The 18289-nt window shown below is 37.4% G+C and overlaps 2 protein-coding genes across 5 annotated transcripts in view; one reads left to right on the top strand and one right to left on the bottom strand.

Annotated features, from left to right (window-relative positions):
- Positions 1 to 11227, bottom strand: part of SETDB2 (SET domain bifurcated histone lysine methyltransferase 2) — a 35971-nt gene extending 24744 nt beyond the window's left edge. The window contains exons 1-3 of the mRNA NM_001143861.1: positions 11212 to 11227; positions 4349 to 4474; positions 2932 to 2997 (exon numbers count right to left, since the gene is read on the bottom strand). Coding sequence (NP_001137333.1) covers positions 2932 to 2997; positions 4349 to 4474; positions 11212 to 11227 — 208 coding nt within the window. The remainder of the gene's footprint in view (positions 1 to 2931; positions 2998 to 4348; positions 4475 to 11211) is intronic.
- Positions 11228 to 15231: 4004 nt separating this feature from the next.
- Positions 15232 to 18289, top strand: part of CAB39L (calcium binding protein 39 like) — a 93146-nt gene continuing 90088 nt past the window's right edge. For all 4 annotated transcript variants that reach the window (XM_002691787.6, XM_059892157.1, XM_059892156.1 and 1 more), the window contains exon 1: positions 15232 to 15279. The gene's annotated coding sequence lies outside the window, so the exon portion shown is untranslated. The remainder of the gene's footprint in view (positions 15280 to 18289) is intronic.

Below are 18289 nucleotides of genomic sequence, written 5' to 3'. Positions count from 1 at the left end.
GTGTGTAGATGCATGTGTCGCTTCAGTCATGTCCAGCTTTTTGTGACCTTAGGCCACCAGGCTCCTCTGTCCATGGCATTCTCCAGGCAAGAATACTGGAGATGAATACAAGAATATTTGCCATGCTCCACTCCAGGGGATATTCCTGACCCAGGGATCGAACCTGCGTCTCATGCTTCCTGCACTGGGAAGCAGGTTCTTTACCACTAGTGCCACATGGGAAGCCCTAATCCAAGGTCATCCTTGGCTAACTGGAAAGCAAATATCCCTCTTTAGTTACTGAGGTAAAGAAAGAAGATTTAAAATCTGATAGATGAAGAGAGCTACAATAACTGATTAATAAATAAGTTTCGGCCAGTGGCTAAGACTCTGTGCTCCCAATGTAGTAGGGGGCAAAAGTTCAATCCCCGCTTGGGGAAGTAATAACCCAATGCCACATGGCACAGCCTTTAAAAAAAAAAGTAAGTTTTTCAAATTAAGAATTTCTGATTTTTCCCAGGAAATTTCTTTGAATGAGCCATATAATGCCATACTAACAGATAACAAATATAACAAAGGTATATAAGCATAGTCAGAAACAACATTTACCAAAAAACATGGAGATTTTATATTAACCATTAGATAAGAGGAGAAAGGAGAAATAATTTCTTTCAAAAAAACAGTATCCAGTTCTTTGTATAGGGATCAGATCAAATCAGATCAGATCAGTCGCTCAGTCGTGTCCAACTCTTTGCGACCCCATGAATCGCAGCACGCCAGGCCTCCCTGTCCATCATCAACTCCTGGAGTTCACCCAGACTCACATCCATCGAGTCAGTCTCATCCTCTGTCGTCCCCTTCTCCTCTTGCCCCCAATCCCTCCCAGCATCAGTCTTTTCCAATGACTCTGTATAGGGTCATTGTATAGGGACACAGCAAATATTTATAGAATTATACACAAGCAAAGAAAAATCAAACGTAAATTAGTGGTTTGGGGAGTTCAGGCTGGATCTGGGATGGCTTGTTTTGACCTCAACACCAAGTCCTTTTGTTTCTCCCAGTCTTAGTATTCCTTTTAAAATAAATACTAATATGAAACCTAAAGTTTAATAAAGTTACTATGAAGTGTTTAACCCCTACATTTGCTAGTAATGTCACTACATAATTCCCTGATTACTTTAAAAACATTTGCTAGCTCTACCACTAGCAAACATATACTTCTATTTTGATAAATTTATTATACTTCAGATGAACATATAAAAATATGAAACCAGAATACTCTGCATTTCTACTAATGAAATCATTACTTTAAAAGAACCAAGACAAAAACCCAACTTACTTTCTTTTACTGGGGAAGATTATTTAGAAAGAAAAAAGCTGTTTAGAATTATTTCTTCTTACCACCTCTTGCACTTATAGGGTTCTCTCTTAGAAAACTAATCTAACCCCTTAAGGGTATGTTGATTCTAAGTACTACTGTAGGCCACTGGGAGAAAGACTGTTTTCTTGAAAGAATGTACTCTCTTCTGAAACTTTACATTAGCGACTGAAACTGAAAACATTTCTGAATAACAAAACCTTTCTTTAAAATAAACTGATGCATATACACAATGGAGTATTACTCAGCCATTAAAAAGAATAATTTGAATCAGTTCTAATAAGGTGGATGAAACTGGAGCCTATTATACAGAGTGAAGTAAGCCAAAAAGAAAAACACCAATACAGTACCGCATATATATGGAATTTAGAAAGATGGGAACGATAACCCTATATGAGAGACAGCAAAAGAGACCAGTCTTTTGGACTCTGTGGGAGAGGGCGAGGGTGGGCTGATTTGGGAGAATGGCATTGAAACATGTGTAATATCATATGTGAAACAAATTGCCAGTCCAGGCTCGATGCATGATACAGGATACTCGGGGCTGGTGTACTGGGAAGACCCAGAGGGATGGTATGGGGAGGGAGGTGAGAGGGGGGTTCAGGATGGGGAATATGTGTACACCTGTGGCAGATTCACGTTGATGTATGGCAAAACCAAAACAATATTGTAAAGTAATTAGCCTCCAATTAAAATAAATATATATTTTAAAAAATAAAAAATAAACTGATGATGTTAAACCATATTTTCAGAGATTTAAAACTCTAAGGCTCCAAATTATGACAGTTAAAATGATTACAATCTGTTGAAAATATTTAGCAGTATTAAAATTTAGAAAATGTACTTCCTCAACGCTTTAGCAAATTAGTGATAGTCTAAGATTTATAAGCTAGTGATTCTGATAACTTTTTAATTAAAGTTTTTAAATTGAAGGATAATTGATAGACAGTGTTGTGTTTGTTATATAGCAATGTGACTCAGTTATACACACACACACACACACACACACACACACACGTATGTTCTTCTTCATATTCTTCTCCAATATGGACTATTATAGCATATTGAACGCAGATCCCTGTACTACACAGTAGGACCTTGTTTTTTACCTACAATAGCTTCTCAATTTTTCTTTTTCTAATCCTAGTACATCATCTTTGTTCAATTCCTTTAAAGTTGATACACTGATGTTCTAATAATAATCTAGAAATGAAAAAAGTTTCCATCAATTTATCTATACCAAAATATATCTTTCTAGCATTGTTCTTTACACAAAGCAGGTTTACAATGGTTTGGAGTCTTGGATTCTGTTTGTGCTTCTTATAGGAGAAGCTTTTTTGAAGAAGAGATACATTTGCTCTTCCTGAGAGGTTTAATAGAGTGTGCATTTCCTATCTCTGGATGGGCAGGACTTTTCATTGACTAGGAACACATGATTTCCATAACTTACCTATATGGATCCTGCAGTTTTATCTTAAACTGTCTTTGCTTAATGCAACATAATTAAGGCTGGCTTGCTTCAAAGCAAGAAAACAGCAGAGAATATTGTAGGTTAGGATTAGAAATGTACATACCCTTTATCAATGTTGAATTGTGGTTTATAATTGCATCTTTTACTAGAATCATTGCTTGGATGTATTCTGTTAAGGAAGGGAAAAAAGAATGAAAACAATCAGCAGCAGCATCACCTTTATTCAAGATGTCAGCTCCTGTGCTATGCAATTCACTGACACATACTTTATCTCATTCAATCTTTGGAACTCCTCTGAGAGGTTTTTATGAGTATCTACTTTAAAGACAAAGAAATTTAAAAAAAAGAAATTAAAAAAAAAATAAATAAAGACAAAGAAATTGAAGCTTAGAGGTTAGTAGCTTACTGTTTACTTCAGGTCAATCAGATAGGAAGAGGTAGAAGTGAATTCAAACCTAGATATATTAGATTCATGAAGGAATGAGAATATTAAAATGAAAGACAGTATTAATTTTGTAGACAAACACACAACAGATTAATGTCATAGAATATCCAAAAAGAATTAAGAACATCCTGGGGAAAACAAAGAATAGGAGGGGGGAAATTTTGCTTGAAAATCATGTATTCTGATGGAATGAAGGAAGTTTCCATATAATAGTCTATATTCTACAACTACCTGGGCTGAAGACAAACAGAAAAAATAAAAACCTGGATGACTGAACTGACTGCCTACGTAAAATACAAGGTTTGCTCTCTGAAGACTACTAACGCAAATGCTGTTTAAAGCAGGCAAAACATATCCATATATGTCTAAGCTGTCTCTGAAAGATTGGGTGATGGATAATCTGTTGTATTTTTCTGTATGTACCAAATGTTCTACAAGGAGCACATAGTAGTTTTGTAATACACCCCTTCCACCCCCGCATAAAGATAAAGTGAGGAAGAGAAAAGTAGCCTGAAATAAAGAGAGATTTATTTATCTATTCATAATTTATTATTCAAAATAATCATCTTCATCCACTTTTACAAGTGTTCATGCTATGCTATGCTAAGTCACTTCAGTCGTGTCCGACTCTGTGTGACTCCACAGACGGCAGCCCACCAGCCTCCCTCATCCGTGGGATCCTCCAGGCAAGAACACTGGAGTGGGTTGCCATATCCTTCTCCAATGCATGAAAGTGAAAAGTGAAAGTGAAGTCGCTCAGTCGTGTCCAACTCTTAGCGATCCCATGGACTGCAGCCTACCAGGCTCCTCCGTCCATGGGATTTTCCAGGCAAGAGTACTGGAGTGGGGTGCCATTGCCTTCTCCGACAAGTGTTCATAGTATAAAAATGAGTTTTTATAGAAACAGAGCATATACACAAAAAAAGCAAACAGAACTGATGTTAGGTTCTTAGAAAACAAAAGAAAATATTTTGACTTTTAAAAACAAATAGCAATACTGGAATTAGAACTAAACTGTATTACCAGTGGGTAATATTTAGCATTAAATGTGTTGAAAGTTTTTATTGCTTCATACCTTTATTTGTGGCAGACCCATCTTTGATCTTTTGTTTCAGTGACTGCAGCACATTTTGCACTTGTTCAAATATGAAATCCACTTTCCCATCATCTTCCAGCTCCATCCAGAAACTTTTTGCATCACCTAAAGAAAAAACAGGTGAATAGCCTAAGAGCTCAACAGACATAGACTGTAAATTTTCTAAGGCACATGCTATTAAAAATCCACCTGGTTTCTAAATAAAATCAAGATTTAATTGGGCTATTACTTTCCTTCAGGAAAAAGATTTTCGTCACTGTTTCTTCTTTTCTCTTTTGGCCACACGATCTTAGTTCCCTGACCAGGGACGGGACCCGGGTCCTTGGCAGTGGAAGTGTGGAGGCCTAACCACTGGAGTCCTTGGTCACTATCTCTTTAGAAAGAATGAAAAACAAAGAAGATGACCTAGGCATCTCCCTTATTTCTGCTAATGAAAAAAAAAAAAGTGTTGAAAACGTTAGTGAAACTATTTCTTGACTGGAAAACAGAAGGAATGATTTCATTCTGGGGTGGAAGCGGGCGTACTTATGGACAACTATACATTTAAATTTTTTCAAGGATGTAACCTCCAATAAGTATGCGAGTGGATGGTTTCAGAATGAAACATCTCAACAAGTGTTGAAATAATGAAATATCTAACACTGATGCTTTTAAAAATATCTTGGCTATCAACTTTTTAATAGTTATGTTGACTGAAGAAAAACAATCTAAAAGCTGCAAATTATGTTTTATTTGGGGAACTACTGAGGACTACAGTCTGGGAGACAGCCTCTGAGATAGCTCTGAGAAACGGCTCCCAAGAGGTAAGGGAAGAGTCAGAATAAACAGTTTTTGCTGAGAGGTAAAAATAAAACATGCAATTAAAGACTGAATGATTACTGCCAATCACAAAGAACAGACGTCTCAATTTAACGATGTTAGTGCTTTTTTACGTCTAGGGAGATACAAGAGGCTGGGCTCACTGAAATTATTCTTCAGATATGCATCTTAACTATCTACGTCAGTATCTAGTTTTTCTACCTTCTGAATTCTCCTCAGGGAGTGCCACTAGGGCTGCATGTAGATGTTGGCTTGATGGCAGGCAGCACTCATTATCTTCTGAAGTGGCAGGCAATATTTTTTGTTCACAGTGACATGAGGCAAAATAATGTTTAAAGCTTTTATAAAGTTATATAGATAAACCAACATTTCAGATGCTCAGCAAACTAACACTGTAATTAAAAATTTCCATCCTTTCACAGCTGAAAACAGAAATGTGAGAAATGCGATGAAAATAAACTGACAAAAGTCAAATCTCACACCATGTTTAAAAGTAATAAAAATACCCAAAATGTTAAACACAAATTATTTCTAAAATAGATAACATTAATGTATAAAATGCTTAAAATGAATTGGACCTTAAGCAAAGGAGGAAATGCACTGTAGACAGGTCACTTGAGAAGCCACTGGGAGGATTAATGAGCCGACAGCACAGTAAGTTGACCAAAAAATACATTTTCCTTCATAAAATTTAAACCCAGAACCTCCCAGTTAGTAACGGTGGGGAATTCTTCAAAAGAGGCTTAGACTTCAAAGTCCCAACTCTCCCTGGCAGTCATCTTACCCAAAGGGGACCTCTGGTTAATGAGGGCCGCTGCTCTCCAGCAGCCTCAGGAGGAGCACTGCTTCCCTGTTAACTCTCTGGCCTATTGTGTACTACACAAGACTAAGCCTACTTTTAATTCCCCAAAGCACAGTTCAGACAAAGGTTTCAACACTTAAAAAAAGAAACACAATGTGAAAAGGCAAAAGGGATGAGAAATGATGTTTTAGAGAAAGGTAGGGGCTGTTACAAGGAGGGCCTTGTGTGCCATACTAAGCAACCTTATTTTTACATGGAAGGCAATGGGGAGCCACTTAAGAGGCTTAAGCATCTTATCATTATGTCATTAATTTGTTTTTAAAAATCTCACTCACGGGGCAGTGGGAAAAGGGAGTCAAGATTGATTTCTCTGTTTCTGATTTGGTCAACCATATGTATAATACTGGTATTATTTGCAATAGTGAATAAAGGTAGAGCAACAAGTGAGAAATTCAAGCAGCGTAGGTAAAGTGGATATGTAGGTTCCAGAGTAAGATCTGGTCCAGCTATACAAATTAATTTTGGAGTCAATAATACAAAAATTCTTGATTGAAGCCACAAAGGAGATGTGATTAGAGAGAATGCGTAGAACGAGAAGGGTTTTCTGTAAAACATCAACATGTAAGTGATGAGAATAAGAAAAAGGAATCATGGAGACTGAGAAGAAATATAGGAGCAGATACTTGAGTTGAAACTCAAATCAGCAAACTAATACTGCTGCTACTCGCCTCTAGAAATGAAGAATATCATCTTACAACTCCACTGTCTATCCAAGCTTGCTCCATTATTCAGCTAGATATTAAGATTTATTGCAAGAACATAATCATGAAGAGGTATGCACCACTGCAAAGAAGGAAGACAAGCAAACTATACAGTTATACTGTATGTCTTCTAATCTCACATGAGCTAGAAAGTCTTTGTAAATAGGCAACACTTATGAATCACATTGACCTGAGCTCATTTAAGCAGATGAATATTTATGAACTGCTTACTAAACACATTGATAATGACCTAGGTACATGTATATGTATGTATTTATATTTCTCCATCCATTCCTTGAAGAGCTTCAGGGCAGTGGTCCAGAGAATCTCTAAGACACCTTCGAGCCTGTTATTAGCAAAGTATAGTTTATGAATTCTTGGATATTGGGGCTTCCTTGGTGGCTCAGATGGTAAAGAATCCACCTGTGATGTGGGACACCTGGGTTTGATCCCTGGGTGGGGAAGATCCCTTGGAGAAGGGAATGGCAACCCACTCCAGTATTCTTGCCTAGAGAATCCCCATGAATAGAGAAGCCTGGCAGACTATAGTCCATGGGTCAAAAGAGTCGGGACATGACTGAGCGACTAAGCACAGCATAGCACAAATCCTTTCAGACAATACACTAGGTCAAACTATTTTAATAGTAATACATTATTTGCCTTTTTCTTCCCTATACTGACATTAGCTGATGGTTCAAAAGCTCTGGTGAATAAAAGTGCTGGAGCCTTAGTGTGAATCAAGGCAGTTGCACCAAACTACCAGTAAGCCATTGTATTGTTTACCACCAACTTCACTCAGGGTCCTTGATCAGATCAGATCAGATCAGATCAGTCACTCAGTCGTGTCCGACTCTTTGCGACCCCATGAATCGCAGCACGCAGGGCCTCCCTGTCCATCACCAACTCCCAGAGTTCACCCAAACCCATGTCCGTTGAGTCAGTGATGCCATCCAACCATCTCATCCTCTGTTGTCCCCTTCTCCTCCTGCCCTCAATCTTTCCCAGCATCAGGGTCTTTTCAAATGAGTCAGCTCTTCACATCAGGTGGCCAAAGTATTGGAGTTTCAGCTTCAACATCAGTCCTTCCAAGGAACACCCAGGACTGATCTCATTTAGGATGGACTGGTTGGATCTCCTTGCAGTCCAAGGGACTCTCAAGAGTCTTCTCCAACACCACAGTTCAAAAGCATCAATTCTTCGGTGCTCAGCTTTCTTTATAGTCCAACTCTCACATCCATACATGACCACTGGAAAAACCATAGCCTTGACTAGGTGGACCTTTGTTGGCAAAGTAATGTCTCTGCTTTTTAATATGCTGTCTAGGTTGGTCATAACTTTCCTTCCAAGGAGCAAGTGTCTTTTAATTTTATGGCTGCAATCATCATCTGCAGTGATTTTGGAGCCCAGAAAAGCAAAGTCAGCCACTGATTCCCCATCTATTTGCCATGAAGTGATGGGACCAGATGCCATGATCTTCGTTTTCTGAATGTTGAGCTTTAAGCCAACTTTTTCACTCTCTTCTTTCACTTTCATCAATAGGCTCTTTAGTTCTTCACTTTCTGCCATAAGGGTGGTGTCATCTGCAGATCTGAGGTTATTGATATTTCTCCCGGCAATCTTGATTCCAGCTTGTGCTTCCTCCAGCCCAGCATTTCTCATGACCATGGAAAACCATTTTTACTTAAAAGAAACACTAATAAAAATTATGGTTTTCTGACTGGGTGTTTGGTACACATTTTCTCAAACTTGAAGTACAAAAGTAATGGCAGTCATTGCTAATGATAAAATTCAAGCTACCAAATTAAAATTGAAAATTTAGAAAACTTGTATCTGCCATAAGTTTGAAAGGTTCTCACTGATTCATCAATTTTTGATGATTGATAGCAATATTAAGAAATGTAATTTTAAAATATTGTGATTAAATGTGTCAACATTTGGAAAAATCTGCATAATTCATTGCACCAATGCTTTCCAAGTGGCTAATGCATGATGTTATAAAATCATACATGTGTAAGAGACCCATTCAAAGTGCAAGACAAATCCATGGATTTTAGTGTAACAGTGTAAAGAAAGCTCACTGATAGGAATTCAGATTCCACACTATAACTAACCTTGAAGGAATGACTACTTGTTGAGTTTTGTAGTTGTATCAAATAAAAATTTCCATCATCATCTGAGAGGCTATTAAAAACTTGTCTGTGTGAAGCTTCATTTTCTTTATATATTTACCCCAAAGCCTCATATCACAACAGACTGAAGGCAGAAGCAGATATGAGAATCTCTCTTCTATTAAGCCAACTATCAAAGAGATTTGTAAAAATAAAAAACAGTGGTTTTCTCACTGATTTTTTTGTTTCAGAAAATAGTTCTCTCTCACGTAATTTATATTAACATGTTGGGTTTATTATTTTAAAAACATAGGTCAATTACCATTTTTGAAGCTTCTCAATTTCTTAATATAGTAAATATGAACAGATATGAACCACATAAACAAAAGCTACTGAGGGTTTTAAATACTTTTAAGAGTATAAAGTAGTCCTGAAACCAAAAGAAGGCTTGAAACCACTGGTCTAAATAACTGTCCAGTGAATTAGGTACTACAATCTTTGTAACAATTCACCTATTACACACATGTTAAAGGGTAGTGAAACCATTCTGTACGCTACTGTAACGGTGTATACATGACATTATGCATTCATCAAAACCCACAGTACTTGAAAGCACAACGAGGGAAGCTTAATGTATGCAATATCATTTAAGAGGTCAGGGATCCCAGGAAGGCATGTATACACAACTCTGCTGAAGGGCTGGGTGGAAAAGATGCTGATTGAAACAACTTTGGAAATAAGTGGACTCTGTAAAACTACCGGCAAAAGGAACTTGCACAAGCACTGAGGTTTCCGACCTCGGAATCAGTATATACTTCTGATACTGCTATACATATATATGGGAATTAAGCAAATAAACAAGTGGATAACAGATAATGGGAATTTACGGATAAGCAAGGAGACTAGGTTAGCATACCCATGTGGTAATGGATTAGAGCCAGAAACATCAGTATAAACTCATGTTTAACTTAGTATAGTTAGAGATGGTTACATACAGAAATATTTATAGATACGTGCAAATACAATTTATATATATCTTGCTCTGTCAGTTGAGAGGGCCTATAATCAAGATACCCCAAGAGCAACAAACACACCTACTGCCCAGATCTTGGTTTGTAATACCATCCTCCAATAAAAGGAACCAGGTAGGCTCATTCAAGAAACGGCTCATTCTAGGAAGATGGCAGGAAATATATGAGATCAACTTGGAGCATCTTTTAGTACCAGAAAATAAGAAAGTGCTAAAAACCAAAAACAAAGAACAAAACAAAAACCAACTGCACTGATGGGGTATGTCAAAGGGGGAGGAGCCTGACTGAAAGAGCTCCAATGCCCAATCCTGGGATAATCTGAATAACAAAATAAAAAAGTACTGGATTATAACCCCAAATATAAAATATGTATCCAAGAATCTATACTGATATAAATACATGACTGAATAAATACATAAATTGGGGAGAGGAGACCAATCTCTCTTGCAGAAGAATTTTGAATAATAGTGTGAGTATCCTGCTCTCAAAGAGGAGGAGTATGACTTTCCACTCCTTAAGTATGGGCTGTACATAGTGATTTCCTGTCAAAAAGTAAGTAGGGAAATGGAAGGAAAAAGAGAGCAGTAATTTACAGTGGAGAAATCACTGAACATGATGTCAGCCAGGCTCAATATCAACAGGCGAGAAATCATGTTGATAACATGCACCCTTGACATTATGTGGTAAAAAATGACACTTTACCTCTATGGTCTTTCTCCCCCAAATAAAACAACCCCAGGTCTAATCATGAGAAAAAGAAATATCACTCAATAATTCTGATAGAGGGGCATCTTATAAAACACTTGGATACAAAATCTTACAAAAACAGTATGTCTGAGAAACTGTTGTATCCAAGAGGACCCTAAGGAAACATGACAAGTAAATGTAATGTGGTATCCTGAATGGGACCCTGGAATAGAAATAGACATCATGTAAGGAAATAAGAATAAACTATGAACTTTAGTTAACAATAATGTGTCAGTAACAATAACTGTAACAAATGTTATCAGCCAAATGTTAGATTTTAATCATAGGCAGAACTGGGTGCAGGGAACTCTGTACCAGCCTTTCAATTTTTCTGTAAAGTTTAAAGTTTTCTGAAAAAATAAAGTATAGTTTTTAAAGTACATTAAAGTACTGACTAAGCATTACAGATACATAATTAATTATAAAGTCCAAACTGTTGTTCCACGAGAATAAATCCTTAATTGTAATTCAGGAAAGTCACGTGCAATGAAAAAACTTGAAAATTCGACAATTCAACTTCATTAAGTAGTCTATATACTTTTAAACATAGTTTAACAATGGTTTTTCAACCTACCATTTTTTTCTCCCATCTTTTGGCGCTGCTAACAAACATCAAATTCTTTGAAATTAACTTTATCAAAGAACTGAATCACTTTGATTGTAGAATATAACTGGAATCCAACTGTGGTCTCTGAAATTTGCAGTACTCAAAGAAAATATATTATACTGTTTTAAGCCGAATATTCTTTGACACCTGAATTTTAAACAGTGCTTGAAGAAACTTTCAGAAATGATTACTAGTCCAACTTAATGATCACTCCATGAATCCTTATCAAGTGAATACATACAGTTGTATCAGATCATCAACAGTATCTTTTTAAAAACAAAAATCAACTCCATCTTTTGGTCCATGAATACATGAAACATTCTGTAAGGAAACAATAAGGAATGGTAAATGGCATATTTGAAAATAATAAAATATATCAGAAAAAAAGGGCTGTTGTAACAATAGCTCTATCTTTTAAAATAGCATGAATCATGAAAAAAGAATACATATTAACTGGAAAAACATGCAAAATATCAACATTACAAATATTATAGAAAAATTCAAAACTACCTATTTAAAATATATGTTAATTAACATAAACTATCTCCATTTCATAAACCTTTAAAAACTTTTAAACGGGGCTAATAATGTTAATTACTTCAAAAGACTGTTGTGAGGCTGACTTAATCCCTTAGAATAATACCTGGCACATTACAAAGGACTCAATAAATGCTAACAGTTATTATTATTCTTTCCGTATATATACTTTAAAAACAAAATTTGAATTTTAGTATATATAAATTTTTATAATTTTCATTGATAATATATCTTGCACTTTCTCTCATCATTAATGTTTTCCTATAATATGACCTTTTAAGTGATTGTACAATATACTTTGGTCAATAATCCATTAAGTTAAATTATACTAAAGAATTTTAATAATTAAAATGTAGTAAGTTATTAAGTAAACTTCTATATCAGACATTTAGATTATTTCTATTTTTCCAATACAGTAAATAATGATGGAATATACTTTATGGCTATCCCTGATTATTTCCTTAAGATACACACTTAGAGGCAGAACTAAAGGTCAAAAAGAGGTCAGCACTTTTAGTCTCAGGATGTTAGTCAACACATGGTAAATTCTTCTCCTACTCCCACACCGAATTCACAGAAATCTTAATTTTTTAATTAAAAATATAGAATCATGCTGAAAATAAAAAGGAAATTATCTATAGACTGAGTCTGTGGGACCTCTCTGTGGAAAGGAAACAGATGGGAAGTTGCAAAGATAATGCCAACCACAAACGTACCATGGCAAAATAAAGAGCAGATTCTCTCACAGGAGATGAGTATATACAACCAAGAGTCATCAAACATCTGAAAAAAGTTACACCATGGAAGAGACTTAACAAGCCCACCAAACTGATGAATTGAATTGAATTAAAGAGAATTAACGGAGCATCCTGAAAATAATTTTAAAACAAATATTATTGTATTTAATATAAAAGAGCTAAAGAAATAACATACAATTCCGAAAAATAATTAACTGGATATCTTGGATATAAAAGTAGTTGTTAAATAAACTCAATAATTAACAGTCACAGTAACAGATTCAGATGAAGAGCCAGTTAGTAAGCTAGGAGACAAAGTTGAGTAACTCACTCAGAATACAGAGCAAAGAACTGGCAAAAAAAAAAGGGGGGGGGGGTAAGTAGAAAGAAGACAAGGCAATAATGATCAAAAAATTCTTATAACTGGAAAACACATAGGCCACTAATGGTCCACTGAGTAACAAAATAAACTTATCAATACAAACCACTAGACAAACCATGGGTAAACTTCAGAACATCAAGAATAAAGACAAAGCCTCAGAAACTTTCAGAAAATCTAGATGATTTAAAATGAACGTTTATCAAACTGGTAATCAGACTTCTCATCAGAAATGTCGATGCAAAATGTTAAGGGAAAATAAGTCTGAATCCAGAATACTATTCCAGCCACCTTATGTTTCAATAGCAAGAGTTTAAAAACAAAAAAAGACTCTTACAGACACTCAAAGAGCCATTCAGAGACTCTGAAAGAAATGAAGAAGTACTTCATTAATAAAAACTAACCTAGAAGTACTGAAGTAAAAGAAACAAAAGTGAGCAAATACGTAAATAAAACACATTAATGCTAGATTAAAAACAGATTTAAAGTGGGTTTTAATGACAAATGAAATAATGCTAGAAAATAAAACCACAGGAAACGGTTTTTTTTGGAGGAGGGACGGAAGGGGATTGTAAGATTACAGAAAGTAAAGTAAATCATACTAAGTTCTTTGTAGAGAGGATATCAATACGAACTAAATGTATGAATTGCATTAAAAATATAAAGGTGACACATTGTAAAGCAACTATCCTCCAATAAAAATTTTAAAAAATGTAAAAGTACAGTATGAAAAAGAAAACAGAACAAAGAAAACTTGGGGCTAACCTCATTTAAAAAGAAAAATGGAAAAATACAAAATACAAAAGATAGGAATAGAAACATCGTAAAAAAAAGAGGATGTGAAAAAGGCCAATTATGTTAGTAATCACAAAAAAGGTTTTCTTCAGTAAATCTGCAGAATATTGTAAAGCATAGAGAAGAAAATTTAAATCTTTCATAATCTCATCATCCAGAGACTACCAATTTAACTTTAGATTGTAACAGTATTTAAAAATTTGTTCATATTTTCCCTTCTTTTTCATTTTGGCAGGAAAATAGTGTTTCGCTTCGATTTATGGTTCGTTTTCACCAATAGGCTTTTGTGAAACTGTGACCATTTCTTCTGTTATGTTTTAACAGTGATGACAGTAATGAACATTTATTGAGTATAAACCATGTGTCAGGCAGGCCTCTAAACACTTCCCGTGTTCTTACTAACCTGCGTAACAATCACGAGGGACAAACTGCAGCATGCCTGGTTTTTCTCACAAAGAGGCTAAAGCATGTTACACTGTACATGGCAAAGACAAACTAAGGAACCAAGCGGCCTGGTTTCTGAGCCCGTTTTTGATCCTTTTAATCTACCGCCTCATTCTTAACTCACTGCAGGATTTCACTTGCTGATGAGCACAATTACGTATTGTTTATTTTATTTCCTACCTATTGGGGATAACTACCTATTGGGTTGTGGTTAATGAGAGGAGCTCTGAGCATCTGCTCTCAACTCCGTGATCTTGGGGAAACGATTTTATTTATTCAGCGTTTCTGTAGTCTTACCTGTGAAATGGGTCAGTGGTTAAACCACCAAGTTCTGCTTCTGGATTTTGGGCTGCAGTTCATTTTCCGCAGCCCCCATTACAGCTTCAGGTTCCCAGCTGCTTTAGAAATCACCTCTCAAGAATGTGTGCAACCGGATGACAAGAGACTGAAATGCGGGGGTGAGAACTCAGGGCGCCCGCGGTCCCCCTCTTCAGCTCGGGACTGAACACGCGTCAAAGGGAGAAGGGGGGTCCCAAGGGCTGGGATCCAGGCGGCAGAGAGTTCCGCCGCGTTCCCTGGTCCTGGACCGAAAGAGCCTTCGGGAGGGCCACCCACGGCAGTTACATTAGCTCAGCTAACGCTTTCCACGCAGCCCGCGACAGTCGAAAGCTGCGCTCCGCCCGCCACGCTGGCGAGGCTGAGTTCCCCGCGCGTCGGACTCCTCTCCCACTCCACGCCGCCGAGAACCCGCGGCCTCAGGTGCCCCCTGGCCGGGAAGTACTTCACCGTTTACTAGACCTCACCTCAGCCAACAGTCCCGCCTCGCCTCAGCTGGGTATGGAGGACCGCCCATATTTCTAAGGTCCTTGAACCCGAAATGGGAGGAGTAGGACATCGACCGCTCCCACTTCCCAGCCCCTAGCTCATTGGCTGCACACCCCCACCGGATTCCGAGCGCGTACAGCCTGCAACGCCTTAGAGGTTCCGAGCACGTACAGCCTGCAACGCGGCGGCGCTTCAGCGCGCCGCCTTCCGATTGGCTGTCAGAGTTCTCGGGTTGTCTCGCGCTCTCCGACTGGACCAATGCGGATATCCACAGTCGAGAGGCCGGCATCGCTGGAGTGGTGGTGTCTGTTTCCTCTGGTAGGTGTTTGGCTGCCATCTTGTGTGTGGCTGGGATTGGGCTGCTGGGCCTTTGGAACCTTCCTCAGCGGTTCAAGCTGTAGAGCTGTCCTGAAGAAGCAGTGGAGGAAAGTAGGGGCCTTAGGAAACAGACCTGGAAGCTTCTTACCTCCCTGAAAGGGAAAGGTTTTCCTGGTCTGAGTCTCAGCCTTGACTGGAAAGAGAGATAAATGATGGAGGTGATTAGGATCACAGGCTTTGGTTTGTTATTGTCAGGGCTTGGCGTGGACTCTGATGCTTTAGCAGTGATCCCTTGGGTTCCAGGGAACTATTCTAGTAATCGTTGTCTGCGAAACATTCTGACAGTCAACCCTCTATACTGACAAGGAAGGTTGTCTGATGGACTGCCTGATTGAGAAAGGAACAAGACTGGTGATGGAAGAGGAGAGAGGGAGATACGACTATCTTTACGAGTCGAAAGAGACGTCTTCGTTTGATGTCGTTTGCGAGGGAGTGTTTTGCTCCCTCTAAACAACTCATGTGTTTTGCTTAACCTCTAAGGCCATCCTTTGGAAGCCGTGAGCCCCAGCTTCTGCGTTAGGGCAGTTTTATTCATTAGTGTACAGCCGGCACTCCTGCAGTGGTTGTTTTTTTTAAAGCTAGAATGTGGATGGCCTTTGCAGAAACAGAAAGCGAAGGAAGAATTTTGTCAAATCTTGGTTTTCCTGATTACGATCTGCTGAAGATTTGGGAATCTCAGGGTTAGCTTTGGCATGCTTGGTGGCTTCGTCCTGGGTAGGTAGAGGTTTGTGTAAAAGAAAGCATTTTTAACTCCCAAGCTCTATGAGATGGGAGGACAGAGGCAGGAATTACCTCCTTCTCCTCTTTATTATTTTTAAAAATCAAAGTAGAAAGCTTGCTTGGTTATTCATTTGAGGGGGAAATTATCTCAGATCCGAAAACCTAAAAGGCTAGTATTTTATTATTAACGTTAGCAGTTTTGATACTGAGAAGAAGCGAAGATACTGCCTTGAGTTTAGAAATCATTTATCAAGGCTAACTGGTAACCCAATCAAGTCAACAGTGCCTTGTATTTTGTGGCAGGAGTATCAAGGAGAACAGCAGTAAAATGTAAAATAAACAATTGAAAATTAATTTTCTTTAAAAATTTTACTTTTTATCCATGAATCTTAAAAACTTAAGTTATAAGAGTTCAAGTATCAGTAATTTATTATGGAGTTGATGGCTTAGGTACTAGGTGCCTAAGGAATTTTGGTATCTGTGGGGAGTTTTGGAACCAGTCCTTGGCTCTGGAGAACTATATAGGCTATCAAAGGGACTAGTGGCTAACAAACACCAGTAACAAAGTAGATGCTCAGTAAATGTTTGTGAAAGCCTTTGGATAATGATAACATGGTAATAGTTCTTGGCATATATTCAAAAATTGTTGAATGAATGAATTAAAAAATACAGCAATTGGGAGGTATGGATATACTTTTTTTTTTCAGTTCAGTTCAGTCACTCAGTCGTGTCTGACTGTGTGACCCCATGGACTGCAGCACGTCAGACCTCCCTGTCCATCACCAACTCCCAGAGTTCACTCAAACTCATGTCCATTGAGTTTACTCAAACTCCTGTCCATTTTCTTTTCTTTAGCCTAACTAAAAAATAACTTTTTAGTCTGCTTTCCAGAAAACTTGACCTTCAGTTTGTTTTTCTTTTCCAATTTATACGTTAGAATAATACTAAGGACAGGTTCATAATCCTTTTTTTCTGAGGTCTGTTTTTGAGATCCTACAGTAGAGATAATGAAAATGAACCTTTTAAGTAATAATGCTCTATTTGCCATTTTTTTCTTGAAAGTATCCAGTCTCAGTAAATGATGCCAAACTTATTGCTTTCAGTCTCTTCTGCTGAAGAAAATTTATTACTCTTCTATTTTTCTTTTTAACACAACTTAAAGTCAAAATACTGTGTTTACATTTACTATAGTGCATAAATATGTTCTGTATATAAGTAATTTTAAAATAACAAATTTGGTGAGTATCTGCAGACTTTTGTTTGAAGAATATACTTCTCTAGATTTCATAATATATAATCTGAAGATCCATAGAAATGTTTTAAAATAACACTTTTGCGTGAACAATGTCAAGTGATGTTAAGTAAAAGTGATTTAACTTTGATGTTAGAGGTTATTTTTTAACGCAGTCCCATATATACAAATGAGAAGGCAATGGCAACCCACTCCAATACTCTTGCCTGGAAAATCCCATGGACGGAAGAGCCTGGTAGGCTGCAGTTCATGGGATTGCTAAGAGTGGGACACGACTGAGTGACTTCACTTTCATGCATTGGAGAAGGAAATGGCAACCCACTCCAGTGTTCTTGCCTGGAGAATCTCAGGGACGGGGGAGCCTGGTGGGCTGTGTCTATGGGGTCGCACAGAGTCGGACACGACTGAAACCACTTATCAGTAGCAGTAGCAGCAGCATATATACAAATTTAGATTTTTTCCCATTATCAAGTGATACATAGTTTATAAAAGAAAATTTGATGACACCTTTTAAATATGTTTTGTGACTGAATGTGGATTAGAATCTAACACGGCATTTTAAAAAGTCAATAAAAATTGTTTTCAGAACCTGTTTGGAATTCTTGCATTTGGTACTTAAAAATGCCAGAAGGTTTTATGTGTGAAGGTTTTAGAGTGATGATAAGCATTTCTTTTATATTATTATTAGAGTTGACTTAAATATTATATAGTTGCAGGTGTTTGTTGCAATTCAATATTTTTATATATAATACTTAATACAAAGTTAATATAAAATATTGACTATATCTTTTACTGAACCAAACGTGAGTCTGCTCACCTGCCATACAGCAAAGCCAGTTTATTGACAGTGCCTATGGTAAAGAACAGAGAAGGCAATGGCACCCCACTCCAGTACTCTTGCCTGGAAAATCCCATGGACAGAGGAGCCTGGTGGGCTGTAGTCCGTGGGGTCGCTAAGAGTCAGACACGACTGAGCGA

Source organism: Bos taurus, chromosome 12 (assembly GCF_002263795.3).
Source record: "Bos taurus isolate L1 Dominette 01449 registration number 42190680 breed Hereford chromosome 12, ARS-UCD2.0, whole genome shotgun sequence".
NCBI lineage: Eukaryota > Metazoa > Chordata > Mammalia > Artiodactyla > Bovidae > Bos > Bos taurus.
The sequence above is the reverse complement of the archived record's forward strand: the minus strand, read 5'-3'. Positions and strand labels throughout refer to the sequence as shown.